This window comes from Fusarium tjaetaba (assembly GCF_013396195.1).
Source record: "Fusarium tjaetaba strain NRRL 66243 chromosome Unknown NRRL66243_c0000389, whole genome shotgun sequence".
In the NCBI taxonomy this organism is placed as follows: Eukaryota; Fungi; Ascomycota; class Sordariomycetes; order Hypocreales; family Nectriaceae; genus Fusarium; species Fusarium tjaetaba.
In genome coordinates this window covers 26,887-46,697 of record NW_023501585.1, presented here as the reverse complement: position 1 = coordinate 46,697, position 19,811 = coordinate 26,887, and the positions used below count along the sequence as shown (strand labels likewise).

The window sequence follows — 19,811 nt, the reverse complement described above, 5'->3', positions numbered from 1 at the left end:
ACCGTATACCCCGGATCACTCTGCATATGCGCATTGACCCAGCGCCGACATCCGGCGTCAACCAACACGAGAAAGCAAAACCTTAGCACAGACGGCACTTATGTCATTTATTGTCATCCTAAACGTCCACAGTAGTAACGGGTGCGAATTTGCAAGTTCAGCTTTGGGGACATGTACCTTAAGACATCTGCACAAATACCAGTCTCTGTCTCCCCTCAAACTATCTCCTGCATCACTACCTACTACTCCACTCGCTCGAGCACACACACACATTCACTCACTCTTCTGTCTTGAGATTCGCCTTCGCTATCATGCAACTCCAACTCTCCGCCATCTTCTACGGCCTCGCCGTTCTGCAGGGCGCTATTGCGTCGCCTGTTGCGGAGCCGGCTGTAGAGGTTGAGGAGAGAGACATTGAACCTAGAGCGCCTTCTATGGGAGACATTCCCTGGCCCAGAATGCCAGCTCTTCGTCGTAAGTTCACCAAAATATTGTACCGTGGTGAATCTAACTTGATCTGCGAGAAGGAGCCAAGAAGGGCAGTGACCAGAACTGTCCTGCTCCTACTAACAATCAGGGCAATGCTTGTTCTTCTGGTACCCAGTACTGCTGCACTACCGCCGCTGACGGGAGTAAGTCTTCCTCTTTTATTTCCCTCCTACTGTGCGGATCATCTGACACCGTACAGCTCAAACTTGCTCCAACTCGGAGGTCTGCAACGCAAAGATCATCTGCTGCAACAACAACAGCGGTGTAAGTACCCCCTTCCCAATCTTCATACATCACTCACAGTGATTAGTTCCAAATGTGCATTGGTGAAATTGACTTCAATGCGCCCGTGACCATCAACATCAACATCTACAAGGGCGGAAAGGGTGGCAAGGGCGGCGGCTACAAGGCCATCAAGGAGTAAGAGAGTGTCTTGTACATACTACCCAGAGTCTTGTATCTACACTTGTCAGCTGTACCTACCTTACTTTCATTTCTCACACTCCTTTGATGATGGATTGGGATGATGCGCTTTGCCGATGGGACAGAAGAGGGTCGTAAATAGTATTTAGTCAACCTTGGCTGTCCAAAAGAGGCGATTTGAACCTGAAAAGACTCTTGTTTGCTCCATACTTTTGTCGGATCTGTGAAAAACATGGGGTATTGTGGATCGCGAGCTCTGCGTTTAGCGTATATCCCAAGTTGGGTAATGTTTGGTGAGAAATTCCCCCAGCGCCCAAGACGAGAAAGGCAATCAAACGATTCAGAGCCTCTTGTTGCACTAGCACAGGCCATCACGGCAACAAGCATGGCTTGCGCTAAATCTAGGCTAACTTGGCTGTTACACTTTCTCTGGTGATACGACGTTGAGCTGCCCTTGGGGGGCAACAAAACAGCGAACCTTGGTATGGGGTGCCAAAATAAACTCATCAAAAGCTATCCTAAGCTTGGACTATATTACCTGAGTCTTTAGACTATATTACCTAAGTCTTTTTGTCATTTAGGATCAAGGTTCTGTATTTTCTTTCCTCCCCTAGGCTGCGCTGCCACGTAGGATAAAGCCACTTTGAAAGCATCGGCCCCTCGGCATTGTGAATTGAGACACGTTTGCTTGTGCCTGAACCTGGTACCTGGGCTCGAGAACCTTGATCGTTGTCAGCCTTAACATGGGTATGGGAGTGAGATCTTAGTGTCCAGTCAAGCGATAGACGAAACTCGGCGAGTCTGGGGATTGTCAATGCGCCGATGGATCAGCGCACTAGCCTCAGATCGATCCTCAAGTCTAGAACTGAGTCAACAAGTATTAATGACGTCTATTCCAAATCATGCAATCATTAGTTCCGAGAGAAGAATAACGCTATGAAGAATAAGCTATTCCCAAATGCCCGGGTGAATTGAGAAAACGGTCGTCGCGGTGGATCTAAAAATACCCCAAGCGTAGGTTCAACAACGACGTTGACGGTAGTGGAAAGGAACACCCGCTCTTAGTACGCCCAACGGCGATCATCATGGCCCGTATAGAGCGCCACAGTTGGGAAAAAACGGCCAGTGATGCATCGCCACAGATTTTGGTGGCGGGTTGTTGGTGCGACAAGGTTTCTGCTACTGCAAGCCATGCCAATAGCTCGTCGATAGACTTGTCGATAGTTTGTAGCTGACAGTCCCAAGAACCAATGATTTGGGATGATATACACGGGGATCAGAGAAGATGGAGACAGGACCGGTGAATTGGATTTGATTTCGTCATGGTCTGATTATTACATGCTGCATCTCTTGCGGGATAGCATTGTGGAGTCACAGTGATTGAGAGGATTATTCCGCGGAATTGAAACCTCATGTAGACTTGGGCGTTTGCATTCGCATTTTGATATTGTAACACCCGCCTCGTATATTGAACCGGGCTGACGGGTTTGTGCCGTATTACCGTATCATCGACCCAGTAACCCGTTTACCGTGCTGTGATCAGGCACGCAGTGAGACGTGGCATGGTTGATCTGACGGTAGCAAATAGCAATTGACAACCCTGAGCGCATTGCATTACCATCCATGCATGTCCAATGTTTGCTCGTAACGCCTCGTCGGGACCGTCTCGGCACAGACCCGTGCTAGAATCACAAGTTGGACCTCAGATCGAAAAGGAAACATCAGGATGATACTAACTTAGTTAAAGCGAGGGGGGAGAAATAAACTACCACTAGACGATGAGCTAGACCTTTGACCTCCCATCTCAGGATCCAAAACTTCGTGATGATACTACCCTTGTAGCTTGTTTCCGCCGACATCCGGTACTGCATTACCCCGCAACATGGCTTCAGCAACTCATTTCAGCAAGACGATACTGTGACTAATTTATTGACATCGTGGTATCACTGCATGGCATAAGGTAGAAGACTAGAAGAACGAGAGGCTTGCCGACAAACCCGGAAATCAATCATCCAGAGCTGGAATGTTGACCGAGAGCCTTCGGATCCACGGCAGTTGTGTAATCCCTGCAACTCAAGTCCTAGAGCCTCATTTCACACCTCAACCACCGCTCGCGAACGGAGGCCCTACCCATTTTAATCTTTTGAGGCCCAGAGGAGAGATTTTCACCGCTAACTGAAGTCTTGAAGGAGAAAGGGCTGGAGATTCTCGGCCGGGAGTCGGCGCATCCGCCTAAGTCTTCCCATTCGGATACCTATTATGGCCTGCACGTGTCAACTGTTTCCCCTCTTCAGTCTTCAGGTGAGGCTGGTCTAAAATCTCACTGCGATTTGATTGTTGAGAGGAGGGTGCTGGGATCGGAGTCTACTGGGCGCGATGATACCCAATGTGGCAGGACTGAGCCGAAGATCTCTGTTATTTTATACAGAGGGTGTAATCTACTAAACGGGGTTATTTGGTTGTTGTGAACGTTATTAGTGAGTAAAAGCATGGGAGAATGTCGGTTGAGTGGTGGTGCAAGTAATGGGCTCCAACTTGAATGGAGAGGGTTTAGAACAGTGCCTGTAACAAGACGAGAGCCATATTCCACAACGATGGAGAATAATGAGAATCCAGATGGATCTATCGCAGATATGGATTGGTTGTCGAGGTAGTATGTACGTGTTTGCAAGGCCCGGCAGCGAGCACGCAGTCGAGTCAACGCGGAAACATAGCCATACATGGCCGAGTATACAGGGTAGGTTTCAACACAACGCCTGAACAAAATGCTCTTTCATAATTATCAGATTCATCTCGGATACCTAGCCAAGCTCCTCACACATTGATATCTTACCTATCTTGAGGTGCTGGCCTACCTTTCTCAATCTGTGCCACTTCCTCTTTCTCTTCCCTCCCATTTTCAATGCTCATTCCATGACCAACTACTCGACTCTGCCTAGCAATAGAGACTGTTTCAAAGATGTTGCTACTGTCCAAGAAGATGCCGTCGACCTCCTCTAGGTGCCGCCCGCTGGTTTCTGGGAAGAAGAAGTACACGCCTGTGATGAACAGTCAGAGACTTTTGTATCTTTCTAAGGTAAGAGGCAGTGCACTTACTTGGAAAGGTGAGACAGATGTTAATGGCGGCGTAGATGATGTAGTATTTATACTTGAGGGTAGCTAGTCCGATAGGAGTAATTTCAGCAACAACCTATGAGCTCTTAGTTAGATCTTCTTTCATCACACGCATATACTTAATCTTACAAAGTTGAACAGCCAGGCAGTGGCTAATACTAGTTAGTGAAAGACAACTACAGAGTTCAGAATGGATTAACATACCAGTTGACATAGCCGTGATGGGCACTCGGTGGCTAAGAGGTGAAATCTCCGCAGCATACAGAAATGTAAGTCCAAGGAACCCAGTGGGGAAGAACAGCGAGAAAAGGAAGATGAAAGCAGCTGCTACACCCACCGATGCCGTGTTTCCCGGCTGTGACGACCCGCCTGCAACAACAGCCATACAAACGCCCATCCCCAAAGACGAGACCATCATCAACTTCCGACGTCCAAACCTGTCGACCGTCAAGACACCAATGGGCGAGCAGATGGTCTGCCAGGTGAAGACCGAAGCAGCAATGATCTTTGCCGCCCTAGGCGTTTGGCCAAGGTAGTCTTCGAAGATCTTGGCTTGATAGAAGGCCAGGGCGTTGATGCCGCTCATTTGCTGGAAGCATTGCGCCGCGCAGGCGAGACACATGCGGTGCAAGAGACGGAGAGGGCCGTTGGTGAAGATATCTTTTAGCTTGGCTTCTCCTGCAAGGGCTAAAGATGTTTCGATCTCGCGGATTGCTTCGCGTACTTCGACGGAATCAGCATCGGTGTCAGTCAGGTCGGCTAGAACCTCTCTTGCGCGATCGACTCGGCCTTTCTTGGTCAGCCAGCGAGGTGACTCCGGGAGCAGTGGCGTAGTAAGCATGATGATGATAGAGAGTACACCGGATAGGGCCATGGGGAACCGGAAAGTGACAGAGCCGTGATGGAAGGACATGCCCAGATTCGTCCAGCCTCCAATAGCCAAGCCGAAGGAGATGAACAAGCCTTCCAACATCACTGCCGCACCTCTGTGAGCAGCACCAGAACACTCTGCTTGCCAGTTCGGAGCTGTGGCTGTAATGTGTCCAAAGCCATATCCGGAGACCAGTCGACCGACTATGAGTTGTGGCAGGGAGTACGAGGAGGCTTGGAGAGCTGCACCAATCGTGTTGATCAAGGCGCCGAACATGATCGTTCTCTTTCGGCCGAGCTTGTCGCCTAGCCCGATGCAGCTGAGGCAGCCGAAGAGACAGCCTAGGGTGTACATCGCCACGACGGTTCCCTATTTAAGACTACAATCAGTAATATGTTCGCGACTGGTGGAAGCTTATGAGCATACTTGAAGGGTTGAGTGGTGGTCTTTGGTCGCTCCTTTGGTATGTACGGTATCGAGGGCAGGAAAGGTTTCTACCCAAGACGGGAGACTGAGGAGCCCTCCGGCGATAGAGTTGTTGTAGCCGAACCTATTGTACAAGCAGAAACTGTCAGCTGTTATCATACTCTTGCGACCCTGCTCCTGTGCATCAATGAGTATTGCTGACTTACAAGAGATAACATGGCAAAATGACAGCCCAGATCTGAGCCATCTGGAGTTTCCTCCCTCGAAGTCCAAAGAAACCCATCTTTCTTCTGGATGACAAATGCCAGTAAGTATAGTTGATTTGAGAATCAGGAGCTGAAGTATGACGATAAAGTAGAGTGCGGAGAGATGCTTGTCAGAATCTGGGGATCTGGGGAAATGGATCGCCTTTTATCTTAAGCAATGTTTCGATACAATCTCTCGTAGACTAATCGTAACTTGGGGCTTCTGCACTGACTCTAGTGCCATAACGCATCGGTTGTCGTGTTAGTCAGTCGGTTCAACCGATGGAGATTGTTACGGCTCCATCGGCCTCCGAAGGATCGGCTGAGCCGACGGAAGAGCCGATGACGTCGGAACAGCCACCACCACCATTATTAAGTCCATATAAACATTCGACACTCTAGCCTGCCAGTTCACATTTCTACCATGCAATCCTACTTCTTATTTAAATCCTCTAGGCAAAAACATCATCTGTATTGTCGCGATGGCTACTCGACGGCTCGCCACATGGGCGCACAACCTCCAATACTCGGACCTTCCAGAAGATGTAGTCCGCGCAGCTATTCGAAGCTTCTACAATTGGGTTGGCTGCACTATAGCAGGGAGTCAGCATGAAGCTACAAAGATCGCTGTAAGCTCAAAAGCCCCCAACCAGCTCAATGGTGTGATTTAGGTAGCTGATATGTGCTTTATTGCTGGCAGCATCGAACATTATCTCCCTTCTTCGGCGCACCTTCAGCGTCGCTACTCGGACACCATGGAGATTCACGCTTAGATGCTCAGCACGCGGCGTTGATTAATGGTATAGCATCACACGTCCATGATTATGACGACACGCACCTCGACACCATTATTCATCCGACAGGACCTGTTGCGAGTGCTCTGCTTGCTGCCGCTGAGTGGAGAGGTGGTATCTCAGGGAAGCAGTTCATCGTAGCTCTCGTGGCTGGTATAGAAGCTGAGTGCAAAGCTGGGCTCGCTGTCTGGCCAGAACATTACGATGTTGGCTGGTAAGTATATGCATCCGTATGGCTATTACATCAACTTACAACCCTCAAGGCATATTACCTCCTCCGTCGGTTCAATTGGAGCAGCAGTTGCGGTCTCAAAGGTCCTAAGGCTATCTCCAACAAAGACCACCCATGCAATTGGTCTCGCAGCAACTCAAGTCACAGGTCTCCGAGAAATGTTTGGTTCACATTGCAAATCATTCCACATCGGCCGTGCAGCTCAGAATGGCCTACTGGCTGCTGTCATGGCTGAAGGAGGCTACACTAGCAGTGAGGGCGCATTGGAAACGAAACGTGGCTGGGCTGCAGTCGTGGGAACCAACAAGCCACACGTGCTCCAGAACTTGGATCGTTGGCTCGGAACTGAGAATGAGGATGGCTTAGCTGCTACAGGCACCGGCCGCTGGGAGATTCTGAGGAATAGCTTCAAGCCATTCCCGTGCGGGATTGTTATCCATCCAGTCATCGACGCTTGTATACAATTACACGCGGAACTGACGAGAGAGGGACATGACCCAGCGCAGATCAAGTCCGTCACGGCACAAGTCCACCCTCTTGTCCTGGAACTCACCGGGAAGAAGACTCCAAAGGATGGTTTAGAGGCCAAGTTCAGCGTCTATCACAGTGGCGCCTGTGGCCTCCTTCTCGGCAGAGCCACACCATCAGAGTATGAAGATGATGTTGTACTCGATCCTGCCGTCATTGCTATTCGCGACCGCATCACAGCAAATATCGATACAGGCGTCGCAGCAGACGCGGCAAAGGTTACTTTTGTACTTGAAAACGGAGAGTCATTCACAAAGTACGTTGAGCATGCGATTGGCAGTCGCGTGAATCCTCTGGGCGACGAGAAGCTGCGTGAGAAGTTTATAGATGGATGCAAGAGCGTTTTGACTCGCGACATTGAAGCAGTGAGCCAACGGTGCTGGGGATTGGAGCATTTGGATGATATGCGGGAGCTCATAGAGTATCTGTAGCTGCTGGAGACGTATTTATGGCGGTAGGACCTTTTTCACCAATCCTTAACAGAGCACCAGCCCGTGTTCTCCACCGCTCAGTGAAGATGTCGATGTGCCGTCCGAGCGCAATATTTTCGGTAGATAATTGAGTTTCGGCATGTTCATTTCGCAGATCATGCATTATGCAGGGGTGATCTTGTAATTAATTCCCAGCCCTGGCATTCGGTATATAATGTCGGTGACGCACGTGTAAAGTTTGGCTTTCCGGACTTTCCGTGAGAGTTATGCGCTCAACATATATAATTCCGGCCTCTTCTACGAGACCACTTTTGAAGTGTTATAAATGCATCCCTCATCTGCACTATACAATTTTCCAGCGCCGCTAATCAAAGTAGCTCAGCATGAGGTATAATATATTTAACTCGTTGGTTGCGTCCTTGGCCCTAACAGCATCTGCTTCCAAGCACGCAACTTCAAAATGCCGTCAAGTTTCTGGAGATATCTTGTTCAACGACCAATTCCAACTCTATCCATCGTTCTTTCGGTGGGATGATCAGCGCTGCGTTCTATATCTCAGGTATGTTGCCCCATCACGCCCCGCTCAGCCCCAAGTCAATCTAACCTTTTTATGCAGCTCAATCTACAATGCGAGTATCGCCGTCTGGGACCCTTACAGCTCCTCACTCCAGCGAATTATTTCTATCCCTGGAATAACCCACAGCCTAGACAAAAGACTCTCTGGGACTATTATCGACCCCACAAACAACGTCCTGTCTGCTGTCGTAGAGGCCGCTTCATTCTTTACAAGTGCGGGAAACGATGTGAGCGGTGATAACTTTGTCGTCAAGGTCGATCTGAACACTTTTGAGACAAAGAATATTAACCTGACGGCCGTCACTAAGGGCCAGTACGGGGCGTTTCTTGACATCGATAATGGCCTTGATGGAGATCTTTATGTCAACGGTGCTTATCCATCCAGTATCCTTCACGTTGACTGCAAGGATAAACTCTCCCCTTTCTACGTCCGCGAACCAACTACTCCTCCGCGTTCTTTTGGCTTTGGAGGCGTGGTTCGCGTAGGTCACGATCTCATAGTCAGCGACAATACCAACCACCAGCTCGCCAAATTCGATATTCACAGTGCCCATCACTCACCCATCGTCATCCCACAGACGAACTATCACAATTTCTCCGGTGGAAGTTCCCTCAGCCTACCTGATCGGTACGGCGGAAAGGTTATGTTGATGGCAGAAGATGTCATTGATAAGAACACATGTGGGGTCTCTGTGTTTAGCTCAAAGGATAGCTGGAAAACAGCGAAGTTTGTGGGCTTTATTGAGAGTGTTGACAGGAAGTTGTACCCTGCTTCTGTGGCTCTGAGTCAAACCTCTGCGCATGAGCTTGGCGAGCGGATTTACTCGAGCGTCTTGTTCTACGATAATAAGGTTAACCCGACGATGGCGGGCAACCGGAGTGACTTTGCGTTGCGGGATATCACGGATTCGGTTGACTCCCTGCTAAAGGCAAATGGGTTCCATATATAGCGGTGTAGCCATCCTGAGTAGTCGGTACATCTTGAATGCCATAGCATTACTCTTCCGTTTACATCCCCACTGGCGAGCATCGATTGGAGTGAGATACCTTGGTCCTACTCGGTTGCAAGGGTTATCTCTAAATACGAAAACCTTGTCGGCTTGCACGGCCCGCTAAGAGCCGAAGCAGCACCTCAACCCTGTTGTTCAGCCAAGGCCAGCTATTCCAGGCTTCATAGCGTTGTTCCATGTAAATGTTATGTTCTTCCGGTGACCTCGTAATCGTCAGGTGCCTTGTATTAAGCTGATTTCTGCGTGTAAATAATCGTTGGTAAATGCTCATACTTATCGGAGAGTCGGAGACCACTGATGCTAGATTTTTCTGTTGTGGAGTCCAGCATCATGTAGTAGTTGACTGTAATCCGGTACTTGAGGAAGATCAGTTACCAGTTGGTCTGAATATGTGTCTATTGACTTCAGCTATTATATATGTCCCGTTTAAGGGTTCTGCTAGCTACCTGGGTTTTACTAAGCAAAATATATCCTAAACTTGAAACAAGTGAATGGGCATTTCAACCCATTTTTGACTTCAGAGAGACATCCGAGAATATCTACCTGATCTCTGCACGACAGGATTTGCGGAACGTCAGTGGGTCAACGTAAGTTGTCCGCGGAGCTTCGAAACTTACATGGAGTAATGGGCCCACAAACCACATAATCACAGTAAGAAATAGTTCATCGCCGTCATATTATGAGAAAAGCTGATAACTCAATGATGTGGATCTTCCTTGTAGAAATGGGTATATAATTCACAACAGTCACTGCTCGCATCATCTCTTGAACGCATTCTCATATCTATCCATTTGCATCCACAAGCTTCAAAGTCCTTCTACATCTCTTCAGTTCATACCAAAAATGCGCTTCAGCTCTCTCATCATTGCCGTTGCTACGGCATCTCTAGCCTCCATTGCTTCAGCGTGACAGGCAGATGGAACGATCGGGAGCTCACTTCCGGCTCCTAACCTGAATTGCTGCAGTGGCTGTGCTTGGAACAGCTACATAAGGAATAATGTGAGTTGGCCAGGAGCTAGTAAAGCTTCAGGAAGCCAGTGCTGACACGTTCACTAGGCTGTTATACTACTGTCCTTCGATTTCTGGGGGACCATATCAAATCATTCCTTACCAAAAGAATAATGTTATTACCAGTGACATATGTGAACAGGGCCACTGATTAGTGCTTGTAACTAATAAAACCTCTATTCACAATTCCCTCGGTCGGCGATATCAAGAGATACTGAACGCAAGGCGGGGGGGGGGGTGCCTTTCTATACCCTCCTGGTACAGCCCGTTTCTTAGCACCATGATCACCTCTCCTTGATGACTGTTGCCCTGGACCGGTGCCTTATTAAGAAACCCCTCTTTCCTCTAGCACGCAATAAATGTCTAAATAGATGCTTATTCCGCTACTGATAAGTAACCGCTACTAGTACACATCGTCTTTTTAGTACCATATACCGGAACTGTATAGTATAAAGTATCGAGGTCCTGAAGTACAGAATAAGCTTAACAACATATAGAGCACCTGTCACGTTAGCATGCTAGCAAGTTATATAATTGGCTCAAATAAGGCAATTAGGTTCTTATCTATACAAACTACCCGAGGGGGTTTGCTCCAAGTCTTTCCCAAAAGGGATACGTAACATATCACATCCCCCACAACTATCAAAAGCACGTAATAGCGAGAAATCTTCACGCCTTCTCTGATGTTCACCACATCCTGAGATAACGAGCTTCAGTGGGATTATGATAAATCTTGCATGTTCTAAATCTCTACCTTGGATGAAATTATAAATATAGCCGCTATAGTCGTACCAATGTAAAAGAAGCCGGCATCTCCCTTGACTCACAAGCTAGACTATTACTCAAACCTTTATTTTCGCCTCACTGTCTGCTCTACTATTGTTTCGTTATGGCCACTGTTTTAGTCAGGGACCAGAAGTACCTCGATGTATCCGAGTCTGAGATCCATGTTGACTCGGTGCCACCACTTGGAGCGCCTGTAACTGAGAAGACTCATCTGTTCCAACGGGGCAAGGGTTTTGATGCAGATGCAATCGCTACCCAAGTAAGTGACCTTGGATCTGCTACATTACTAGTACTTGCCTCTAACACCATTGGTGCAGGCCAGTGTTTTTGATGATCCTAAAACTGCCGAGCAATATCAGCCGCGATCAGACTGGTAGGGTCATCCATCTATCTATAGACCTTGGGTAAGTCTTACTAATAGCTTTGATCAGGGAAAACATCAGTCGCTTTGATCCCCTTGCACGATGGACCTGGGGGGAAGAAAAGCAATTGGTCCGCAAAGTCGACATCAAAATTATGATCTGGGCATGTACCATGTTCATGGCCCTGGAGTTGGACAGAGCCAACATTTCCCAAGCCTTGACGGACAACCTCCTAGGCGACTTGGGCTTGACTACCAATGGTACGGTCGACCCGCTTACACATATTGTATTCAGTGACTGATTGTGATGCTACAGACTTTAACCTCGGAAACACCGTATTCAAGCTCTCGTTCCTCTGCGCCGAGCTGCCATCGCAGCTTGTCTCTAAATGGATGGGTCCTGATCGTTGGATCCCGACCCAAATGTGCCTCTGGAGTATTGTTGCGGCAGCGCAGGTCTGGCTATCAGGCCGCGAATCATTTCTCGCCTGTCGTGCACTTCTTGGAATTCTACAAGGTGGCTTTATCCCTGATGTAAGTCGAGTCTGGTTGGGTCATTCACTGCCGGTTCATCACCCATGCTGACTGATCTCATCAAGGTGATTCTGTACCTCTCATACTTTTACAAGCACCACGAGCTTTCAATTCGTCTAGGGTTCTTTTAGACCATGATGAGCGTCGCCGACATCATCTCGGCGCTTCTTGCGGCTGCCTTGTTGGAGATGCGAGGTATCAACGGTCACGCTGGTTGGCGATGGCTGTTCCTCATTGAGGGCCTCATCACTCTGATCTTCGGCCTCCTCGCCTATGGTCTCATGCCCCCGGGCCCAATCCAAACTGCCAATTGGTTCCGTGGAAGGACAGGCTGGTTCACTGAGAGAGAAGAAGTCATCATGGTCAACCGCATCATCCGCGAAGATCCCACCAAGAGCACAATGCACAACCGACAGCCCATTACATTCAAACTGTTGTTCCAGAGTCTTAGTGACTACGACCTTTGGCCATTATATCTGCTTGGATTGACCTTCCAGATCCCTGCCACTCCAGAGGGGCAGTACCTGACTCTGTCGCTCAAGGGCCTCGGCTTCAACACGCTCCAGTCCAATCTCTTGAGCATTCCATATACTGTATTTCATATCATTACCATGTTGATCCTCACTTATACAGCCGAGTATGCGAAGAACCTGACTCTCATGGGAATAATTGGTCAGATTTGGATCCTGCCTTGTCTTATTTGGTTCAATGTCGCCAATACCCAGACAGCTAGCCGTTGGACTGTCTATGCCGTCACCACTGTGCTGCTGTCCTATCCAAATGGTGAGTAGAGTGGAAGGGAAGATGCAACAACTGTAGCTAACTCTTTCTATTTAGCCCATCCTATCCAGGTAGCTTGGAACTCTCGCAACTCGAATAGCGTACGCTCTCGAACCGTATCGGCCGCCTGTTACAACATGTTTTGCCAGGCTGGCGGTATTATCGCTTCTAACATCTACCGCAAGGATGATGCTCCTAAATACCATCGTGGTAATCGACAGTTGCTTGCTATTCTTATCATGAATCTTGTCCTTTATGTCCTGGTAAAGGTTTACTATATCCTCCGTAATAAGTCACGCGATAAGAAATGGAATGCTATGACTGAGTCGGAGAGGTTGGAATATCTTGACACTACCAAAGATGAAGGCAACAGAAGACTGGATTTTAGATTCGCTCATTAAGATATCGTGGTTTTCTTTCTATGAGAAAGCTTGGTTATCACAATTACTTCTACATCGACTAACTGAAGCTTGTCAATCAAAGGGAGAAGCAGTTAGAGGCATACCAATTGACTATCTATACATAAATGGTGTCCGTTTCTTAAGCTATTAGAGGTGCCTGACTAAAACATGGACAAGTGGTGGTACTGAAAGATCAATGCCATTCTCATTATATTCTGTTCAAAGTCCTCGGACTTACAAAGACCAGTAACAAACAGGCGTATCTGCACGGCGTGAATCTTTTGATTTACAGCATTAACTTCTATCTGTTTTCAATATCTGCGCAGCAAATAGAAGCTAATAGACTAGATGAATCCTACAATTAGGTCCCTACCATGATAAAACTCTCTGCTCAAGCACTACCTTCAACCCGCGATGACAATATAAAGTAATAAATGCCGTAATGTACATATTGGTTAGGTACATTCCACTGTATCGACGCCACTACATGTAAAATGACGCAACTCGATTAACATAACGTTGTTCCTTGTTATCTCTGCTTACTGATAGAGCAGCATGAAAAGAATTAGACTAATCCACTAGCTCTATCGCAGTTCGGGTCACAAGTTTATTGGACAATAGAACGGAGATACCTGGTTAACACCGTTAGTTGGGGTATGAGCTGTTTGATCTCAAGCTGAACGTCATTGTGTACCAATCATGTTCATGCTCTTCGAATCGCGCAATGAACACCCCCATGCCTCGTGCTTTTATTGAATTATTCGGTGATTCCTAGCTTGACTCTTTTGATTCACCTAGACTGATAGATCGCATTCATCCAAATCTAGATAGAATCAGGAATTAATTGAAGAAAACAGCATGACACAAGAGGACGTGTCGCAAAGTCGGTCTTGGACTTTGCATACCTGTAGAGTATATGTATAGAAATGCTTCTGTATTTTGATGATCGTGGCTTAACATACAGCTCTTCCGATGATATCAAATAGTGCCTGCCACATACCAGTGGAAGCCTACACACACACGCTAGACGGTTGCTTGTATCCGATGAGCGTGATTCCCTAGTATTCCTGAGATGGTGTGTAGGAGATATGTCGAGCGAATTGCGCCAGATGAGGTGATGAAGGACATCTCGGCCTGTGATCAGCTTTTTGTGAACAAGCAGCGTGGGCTCTTTAGAGATTTCGAGTTTGCTTTTAAAGAAGGTGTACTGCCGTTCATAGTACAAGTAAACAGAAACCGCACTTGTAGCAACATCTGTCCTAACAAATTGTGACTGCAAGCACCCTTCAGATTCTCTTTCAATATAACATATACAAACTCTTAGTTACTCATCATGTCGCCACCTGCTGCTGACGTTGATACCCCCAGCACTGCTCCAGCAGTCCAGGCTGTACCTAAACCCGTCAAAGGTACCGGGACCAGCAGCGCCTCACGCCTGGATGGTCCCCTGTCCTACAGTGGTAGTCTTGACGCTGAAGAGCAATCTGATGTCACTGCTGTGATCGGCCGAGAGTTCCCTAAACTGCAGCTTAGCGAGATCTTGAAGGATGACAACAAACTCAGAGACTTGGCTGTGCTTGGTATGAATATCTGATCTGGCCGTTAGTGGCTTTTACAAAACAGTGCTTACTATTCTAGTTTCCCAACGCGGCGTCCTTTTCTTCCGGAACCAAGACCTCAACATCGACGATCAGAAATATCTTGGACAGAAGCTTGGAGAGCTGACAGGCAAACCAGAGACATCCAAGGTTTGTCACTTCAGACGCTTTTTCTGCTTATTCAACTGACCATTCAGCTCCATCGACATGCGCTCTCAAACAGTAAGCGTGGTATTGCTGTTGACGAGAATGGAAGACTTGATGATGAAGTATCCGTCATCTCCTCTGAGCAGAACCGCAAGTTCTACAATGAAAAATGGAGCACCCTTTCTAAGAACCTGGCTGGAGAGGGATGGCATGCTGAGTAAGTGTATAAAGAGAAAGTCAAACATGAGCATCTTAATAATGAGTCACAGCATCACTTTTGAGAATATCCCATCCGACTATGCTATTCTCAAAATCATCCAACCTCCGCAGGACGTTGGTGGTGATACACTTTGGGCGTCTGGGTACGAACTTTACGATCGCCTCTCGCCACCGTTTAAGAAGCTGGCCGAGAACTTGACTGCAACTCACCACCAACCCAACTTCGTGCGAGTCAAGGAGACTTTCGGCGAAGATCTCATTGACGACTACCGTGGTGCTCCAGAGAACACTGGGTTGGATTTCAAGGCTGAGCAGTAAGCATCCCATGTCAGCTCTGATGCATTGGCGCTTGGAAAAACTAATCGATCAGCCCTGTTGTGCGTACAAACCCTGTGACTGGTTGGAAGAGTCTTTTCGCCGTGGGCCACCAGCTTTCAGCTGGACACATTAACGGTGTATCTGATACCGAAAGCGAGATTCTCAAGACTTACTGTAAGAACAATAACGTCCTATAATGAGTTCGCAATACTAACTGCTCCAAGTTCGCCAACTTATCACCGAGAATCACGACCTTCAAGTACGGTTTCGCTGGGGAAAGAACGATCTCGCCATCTGGGATAAGTGAGTTACATAGCCGGCCTAGTTCCCTGTCATTTGTCCAAAAACTAACTATAAACTTTCTACAGCCGCTCTGTGTTCCACACCGCTACCAAGTACGTATACTGTAACTATGTAGCTTCTGAGCTTAACATGCTGATTAATGATTCTAGTGACTACGTTGGAAAGCGTCAAGGAAACAGGGTTGTCTCGTTGGGGGAGAAGCCGTTCTATGACCCTGCTTCCCAGTCACGCAGAGAGGCTCTTGGACTTGTGCAGTAAGATGTCAGGAGCAATCTATAGGATATTCTTATTTATATATATATCTGGCCTTATAGTGAAGAGTAAATAATAATGACTTTACTTATTTCCTATTACTAGTCGTCAGAGACCTCTGCGGTTATCTTTAAGCGTGACGTTGACCTATCTGGGATTTCGTTAGACTCGGCGTTGGCCGGTTTATCTTTGCTCTCGGTTGAAACCTTAACATCAAATAGAGGAGGCATAGCAATAGTTTCTTCCATTGCACTTCAGGCTCAATGGACCACCGAGTATCAAAATCTCCACAGCTTATCCGCGACCTTCTCAAGAACCTTTACCCAACATGCGGCAGCGTCGGCGAATTTGCAATACAGGCTCAGTCTTCCAGCAAGACCTATGATAACAGTGTGTGACCCCTGTATGGTGCTATATTCCTCTCATAGAGAGCCAAGATCCTTCATAATTCCTCCAAAGGTCAGATTAGGGCCACAGAGACCCACCGAAGGTCTGTGGTGACTGCGGGGAAGCTCAGTCCAAGCTGTAATCCAATGGGGACTCCAGAAGCTTAGGTAGCTGGTCGAATTGACGGATAACAGAAATCTCTCTTTCAAACAACACTTTGGAGGAGCTGTTGGAAGAGGGGGAGTACAAGATAGGCATGATTTTTGCATCGAGAGCACCCTTGACATCTGCCTCGACAGAATCGCCAACCATGTACATGTTCTTCGTATTTACCCCCAGCTCTTGCATGGCATAATGGAAGATCTTGACATCGGGTTTAGGATAGCCGGCTTCTTCTGATGTGATGACACGCTCAACGAGATCAAAGACACCAATGTCTTTGGCCTTTTCTATCTGGCTTTCGGTCGGGCCATTTGTGATAATAGCAGTGCGATAGCCCTTATGGCGAACGTCTTCCAGCGTCTCAATGCTTCCAGGCATCGCGGTTCGATTCATTCTGTAGCCCTCTTTGTACACACTCCGAAAAAGCACAACACCATCATTGTCCAGTTTTGGAAGGCCTAGAAGCCTGAAGAAAAGGTTGACCTTCTCTGCGTCTTGCCGTTCGTACGCTATCTCATTTCGGAGATATTTGTCGTAAACAATATTGAGGGCTCTGTTGTACTTCTCGACAAGCACGTCAACGGGGATTTCGCGAAGAAGGGGGAATTTAATTCGTACGAGGGCCAGAGCGTAGTTGAGAGACTTTTCGTGATCGAACAATGTGTTGTCGAGATCGAAGAAAATCATCGTCAGACGAGGCTCGGACACATATTCGAGGAGGGTATCGAAGGATGGAATACCGAACGGGGGTGGAAGCGACATTACGGCGGGTGCTGCGACTTTCCTATAGATGCTGAGTCTGCTGAAGCAGAGATCAAAGAAATGGCTGGAAGATGAAAAGAGAAAATCGCAAGAGGCTGAGGTTGAACTTAAGTACTTATCTTATCAAATGAGTATTAAGGTTGTGCTCAGAGCAACTTTGATGGATGTCGGTGGTATTTACAACTAAGCCTCGTAGCTGAGAGCTTAAATCAGCACACAGAACTTTGATCTCCCTCGCACCTCGGCCAGGCGTCTTCATTTACGCCAAATCATGCCATATTGTGCCCTCCCGGTCTTTCAGCGAGCTCCACAACTGTAGGTTCATTGCCCGTGCTCCATCTCCGCCGGACCCCGATACCGTGAACGTCGCCAGAATCTCGTGCACCCTCTCTGGCTCACACACCCTAGAGCAAATATCTGCTCTCTCAAGATTCCACGATTCCATTTCCTTATCGGTGAGAGATGGCACTGATTACTGAACTATTACTATGAGGATGACTGCCGCTTGTAAGGTTAAGCTTTAGGGTATGAATACAGGTGATGTATGAGAACACAATATTTCCTCTCTGATATAAACTCTTAACCAGAAGCTTTCACGATGACCAATAAATCTTATTAAAAGCCATTGGGCATTGCGAGGCCGCCTTCATTGTTGCTGGCAGCGGCTAAAATAATGAGCTTCGGATGAAGGAGGCCGTACCTCCTATCCCTTATGGCATCTTCAGTGGCGACTCTCAGGGTCGCCGGTTCCGTGATGTAACTGAATGGCATGAAGACTATTCAACCATCAACACAGCTGAAGCGTGGTGTATGTCCTGATAGATCCTCTGTCAGCACTGCACCCTCACAGAGGGTTGGCTTGACTCACCCGTCTGATGCTATCCAGAATCCCATCATATGCCTGACGGTTCACCATGTGTCTCCTATCGGCGGCGATGTGGGCAATATACATGTTAGCCCGCAGAAGCAACATTAGAAGAAGGGTGGCAATGTTTGTGCCATGCGTCACTCTTATCCCAAAATTGCGAGCTTCTACACCATCTTCGTCAACCCTGTCCGTACTCGTTGGAGAGACGAAATTGGATCCACGACATTGCGTAGGAGCCTACTCCACCAGACCCGCGTAGGTTTTGCCTGAATCGCCTGCGAAAAGATTGACATCCAAGCGATTCACAATTGCCTGTAGCACCTGTCTGTTACTTTCAAACTGCGAACGGACATATACTACTTATTGAGTTTGTCGTACGTATCCCTCTGACAAAACGTCCCTCCACGGCTTCCTCCACAGCTTTCTCTGACTGCGTTCTTATGGTTGGAATTTATGAGTATGTATATTGACCAATTAAGCTATAGGAAACTTTTATCTTGTCTTAATCTGAATACTCCCTACATTATGTCAATCATTATCCTGCCGAGTATACTGGAATTACTTACTTCTTGAGCATAACTTGCAAGCAAGGTCCCATCTTTCGCAAATACCTTTGCACTAGCTAAACATCTTTCTTCACCTGCCCAAGGGCAGTTAACCTCGACTAACATCCATTCGTCGGCTCGTATGCTTGATGGTGAGTGAAAGTAGATAGAATGGTTGAGGGTCGACAACATTCCAACTGCTGTCCCTGCTAAAACCGATGATTTAACGCTTTCCGCGATCGATTGCGGAAATCTGAAGTAACCGTGGGCATATGGGGCTATAGTTATTGCAAGCCAATCAGATAGGAAAGTCAGAACGGCTTGATGTACCGTAGTGTCATCAGCATGGAGGATTTCCTCTCGTGCACGGGTCCAACACCGCATTACTCTATCCTGTGGCGCAACGCTATCATCTCCCAAGCTGATGGCTGACACATCCGGAGCAATCGCGTCGACGCTCTGTTCTTGATCAATATGCCGTTCTTCTGCCGGTGGGTTTCCAACCGGTGCCATTACTGAGGCATGGTGAATGTGCTGAGGCTTTTTAGAAGGTGTTCGGGCGAATGATACCACAGCAAGATGGATGCATTTTCCTTCTTGGATTGCGTGGACAGTTCTTGTAGCATACGATCGTCCTTCTCGAACTCTCGCGACTGAATAAGTGACGGGGGATTTATCGTTTCCAAGGACAAAGAATTGGCTCTGCAGGGAATGACAGACAAAGTCTTCACCGACGGTCTGTTTTGCTGCTACCAAGCTTTGCGACATGATCAGTCTGCATAGCCACTATTAACTCTCGAATGATTTGAGCGTCGGGGATTGTAAAAGAATGCCTACCCTCCATAAAGCCCTCTTCCTCCAGGAGGATGCCAAAGGCCACTGGTCGTTTTGAGAACATCCTAGTGGAAACACACATTTAGCAGTCTATTTCACATTCAATGAGTCTAAGAGGAGAATTGAATTTGACAACTTACTTTTTCGATCCTCTCCAGTTGAAATAAATCTTCCAGTTTCGACAGTCCGGGCGGACGGATCGCGTCTGATTGACCTACCATTCTTGACAAGGATGCTCTTCGTGAGCGAGTGCGTCAAACGAGTGGGAAGCTCCGGTTGGTAGGACAGGACAGAACAAATCAGCTTTGCTTAAGATCTTATTTAAGCAGATGAGTAAACTACTACGCGTCGCAGCCACGGGCCGTTCGGTGTACTGATTCTGGGAGGACAGACTTATTTTGGACTAT

General features: G+C 47.6%; 6 protein-coding genes across 6 annotated transcripts; 4 read left to right on the top strand and 2 right to left on the bottom strand.

Annotated features, from left to right (window-relative positions):
• Positions 1-311: 311 nt before the first annotated feature.
• On the top strand, positions 312-913 carry FTJAE_13141 (hydrophobin; the record flags this gene model as incomplete). The annotated part of the gene is made up of 4 exons (XM_037346254.1): positions 312-474; positions 528-632; positions 689-753; positions 800-913. 4 exons carry the CDS (start codon positions 312-314, stop codon positions 911-913), a joined length of 447 nt encoding a protein of 148 aa, XP_037199843.1.
• A 2,311-nt stretch (positions 914-3,224) lies between these two features.
• Positions 3,225-5,606, bottom strand: FTJAE_13140 (sugar transporter; the record flags this gene model as incomplete). The annotated part of the gene is made up of 7 exons (XM_037346253.1): positions 3,225-3,324; positions 3,746-3,950; positions 4,009-4,102; positions 4,156-4,178; positions 4,231-5,266; positions 5,324-5,447; positions 5,530-5,606. 7 exons carry the CDS (start codon positions 5,604-5,606, stop codon positions 3,225-3,227), a joined length of 1,659 nt encoding a protein of 552 aa, XP_037199842.1.
• Positions 5,607-6,050: 444 nt separating this feature from the next.
• FTJAE_13139 (immune-responsive 1) lies at positions 6,051-9,079 on the top strand (the record flags this gene model as incomplete). The annotated part of the gene is made up of 6 exons (XM_037346251.1): positions 6,051-6,197; positions 6,269-6,576; positions 6,626-7,549; positions 7,913-7,926; positions 7,986-8,112; positions 8,170-9,079. 6 exons carry the CDS (start codon positions 6,051-6,053, stop codon positions 9,077-9,079), a joined length of 2,430 nt encoding a protein of 809 aa, XP_037199841.1.
• Positions 9,080-11,036: 1,957 nt separating this feature from the next.
• FTJAE_13138 (phthalate transporter) lies at positions 11,037-13,009 on the top strand (the record flags this gene model as incomplete). The annotated part of the gene is made up of 6 exons (XM_037346250.1): positions 11,037-11,192; positions 11,251-11,306; positions 11,365-11,555; positions 11,611-11,828; positions 11,960-12,611; positions 12,666-13,009. The coding sequence occupies 6 exons, from the start codon at positions 11,037-11,039 to the stop codon at positions 13,007-13,009; spliced, it is 1,617 nt and encodes a 538-aa protein (XP_037199840.1).
• A 1,333-nt stretch (positions 13,010-14,342) lies between these two features.
• On the top strand, positions 14,343-15,852 carry FTJAE_13137 (taurine dioxygenase; the record flags this gene model as incomplete). The annotated part of the gene is made up of 8 exons (XM_037346249.1): positions 14,343-14,589; positions 14,648-14,757; positions 14,805-14,971; positions 15,024-15,287; positions 15,344-15,465; positions 15,516-15,594; positions 15,660-15,686; positions 15,744-15,852. The coding sequence occupies 8 exons, from the start codon at positions 14,343-14,345 to the stop codon at positions 15,850-15,852; spliced, it is 1,125 nt and encodes a 374-aa protein (XP_037199839.1).
• Positions 15,853-16,359: 507 nt separating this feature from the next.
• FTJAE_13136 (uncharacterized protein) lies at positions 16,360-17,157 on the bottom strand (the record flags this gene model as incomplete). The annotated part of the gene is made up of 1 exon (XM_037346248.1): positions 16,360-17,157. One exon carries the CDS (start codon positions 17,155-17,157, stop codon positions 16,360-16,362), a length of 798 nt encoding a protein of 265 aa, XP_037199838.1.
• Between the last annotated feature and the right edge of the window lie 2,654 nt (positions 17,158-19,811).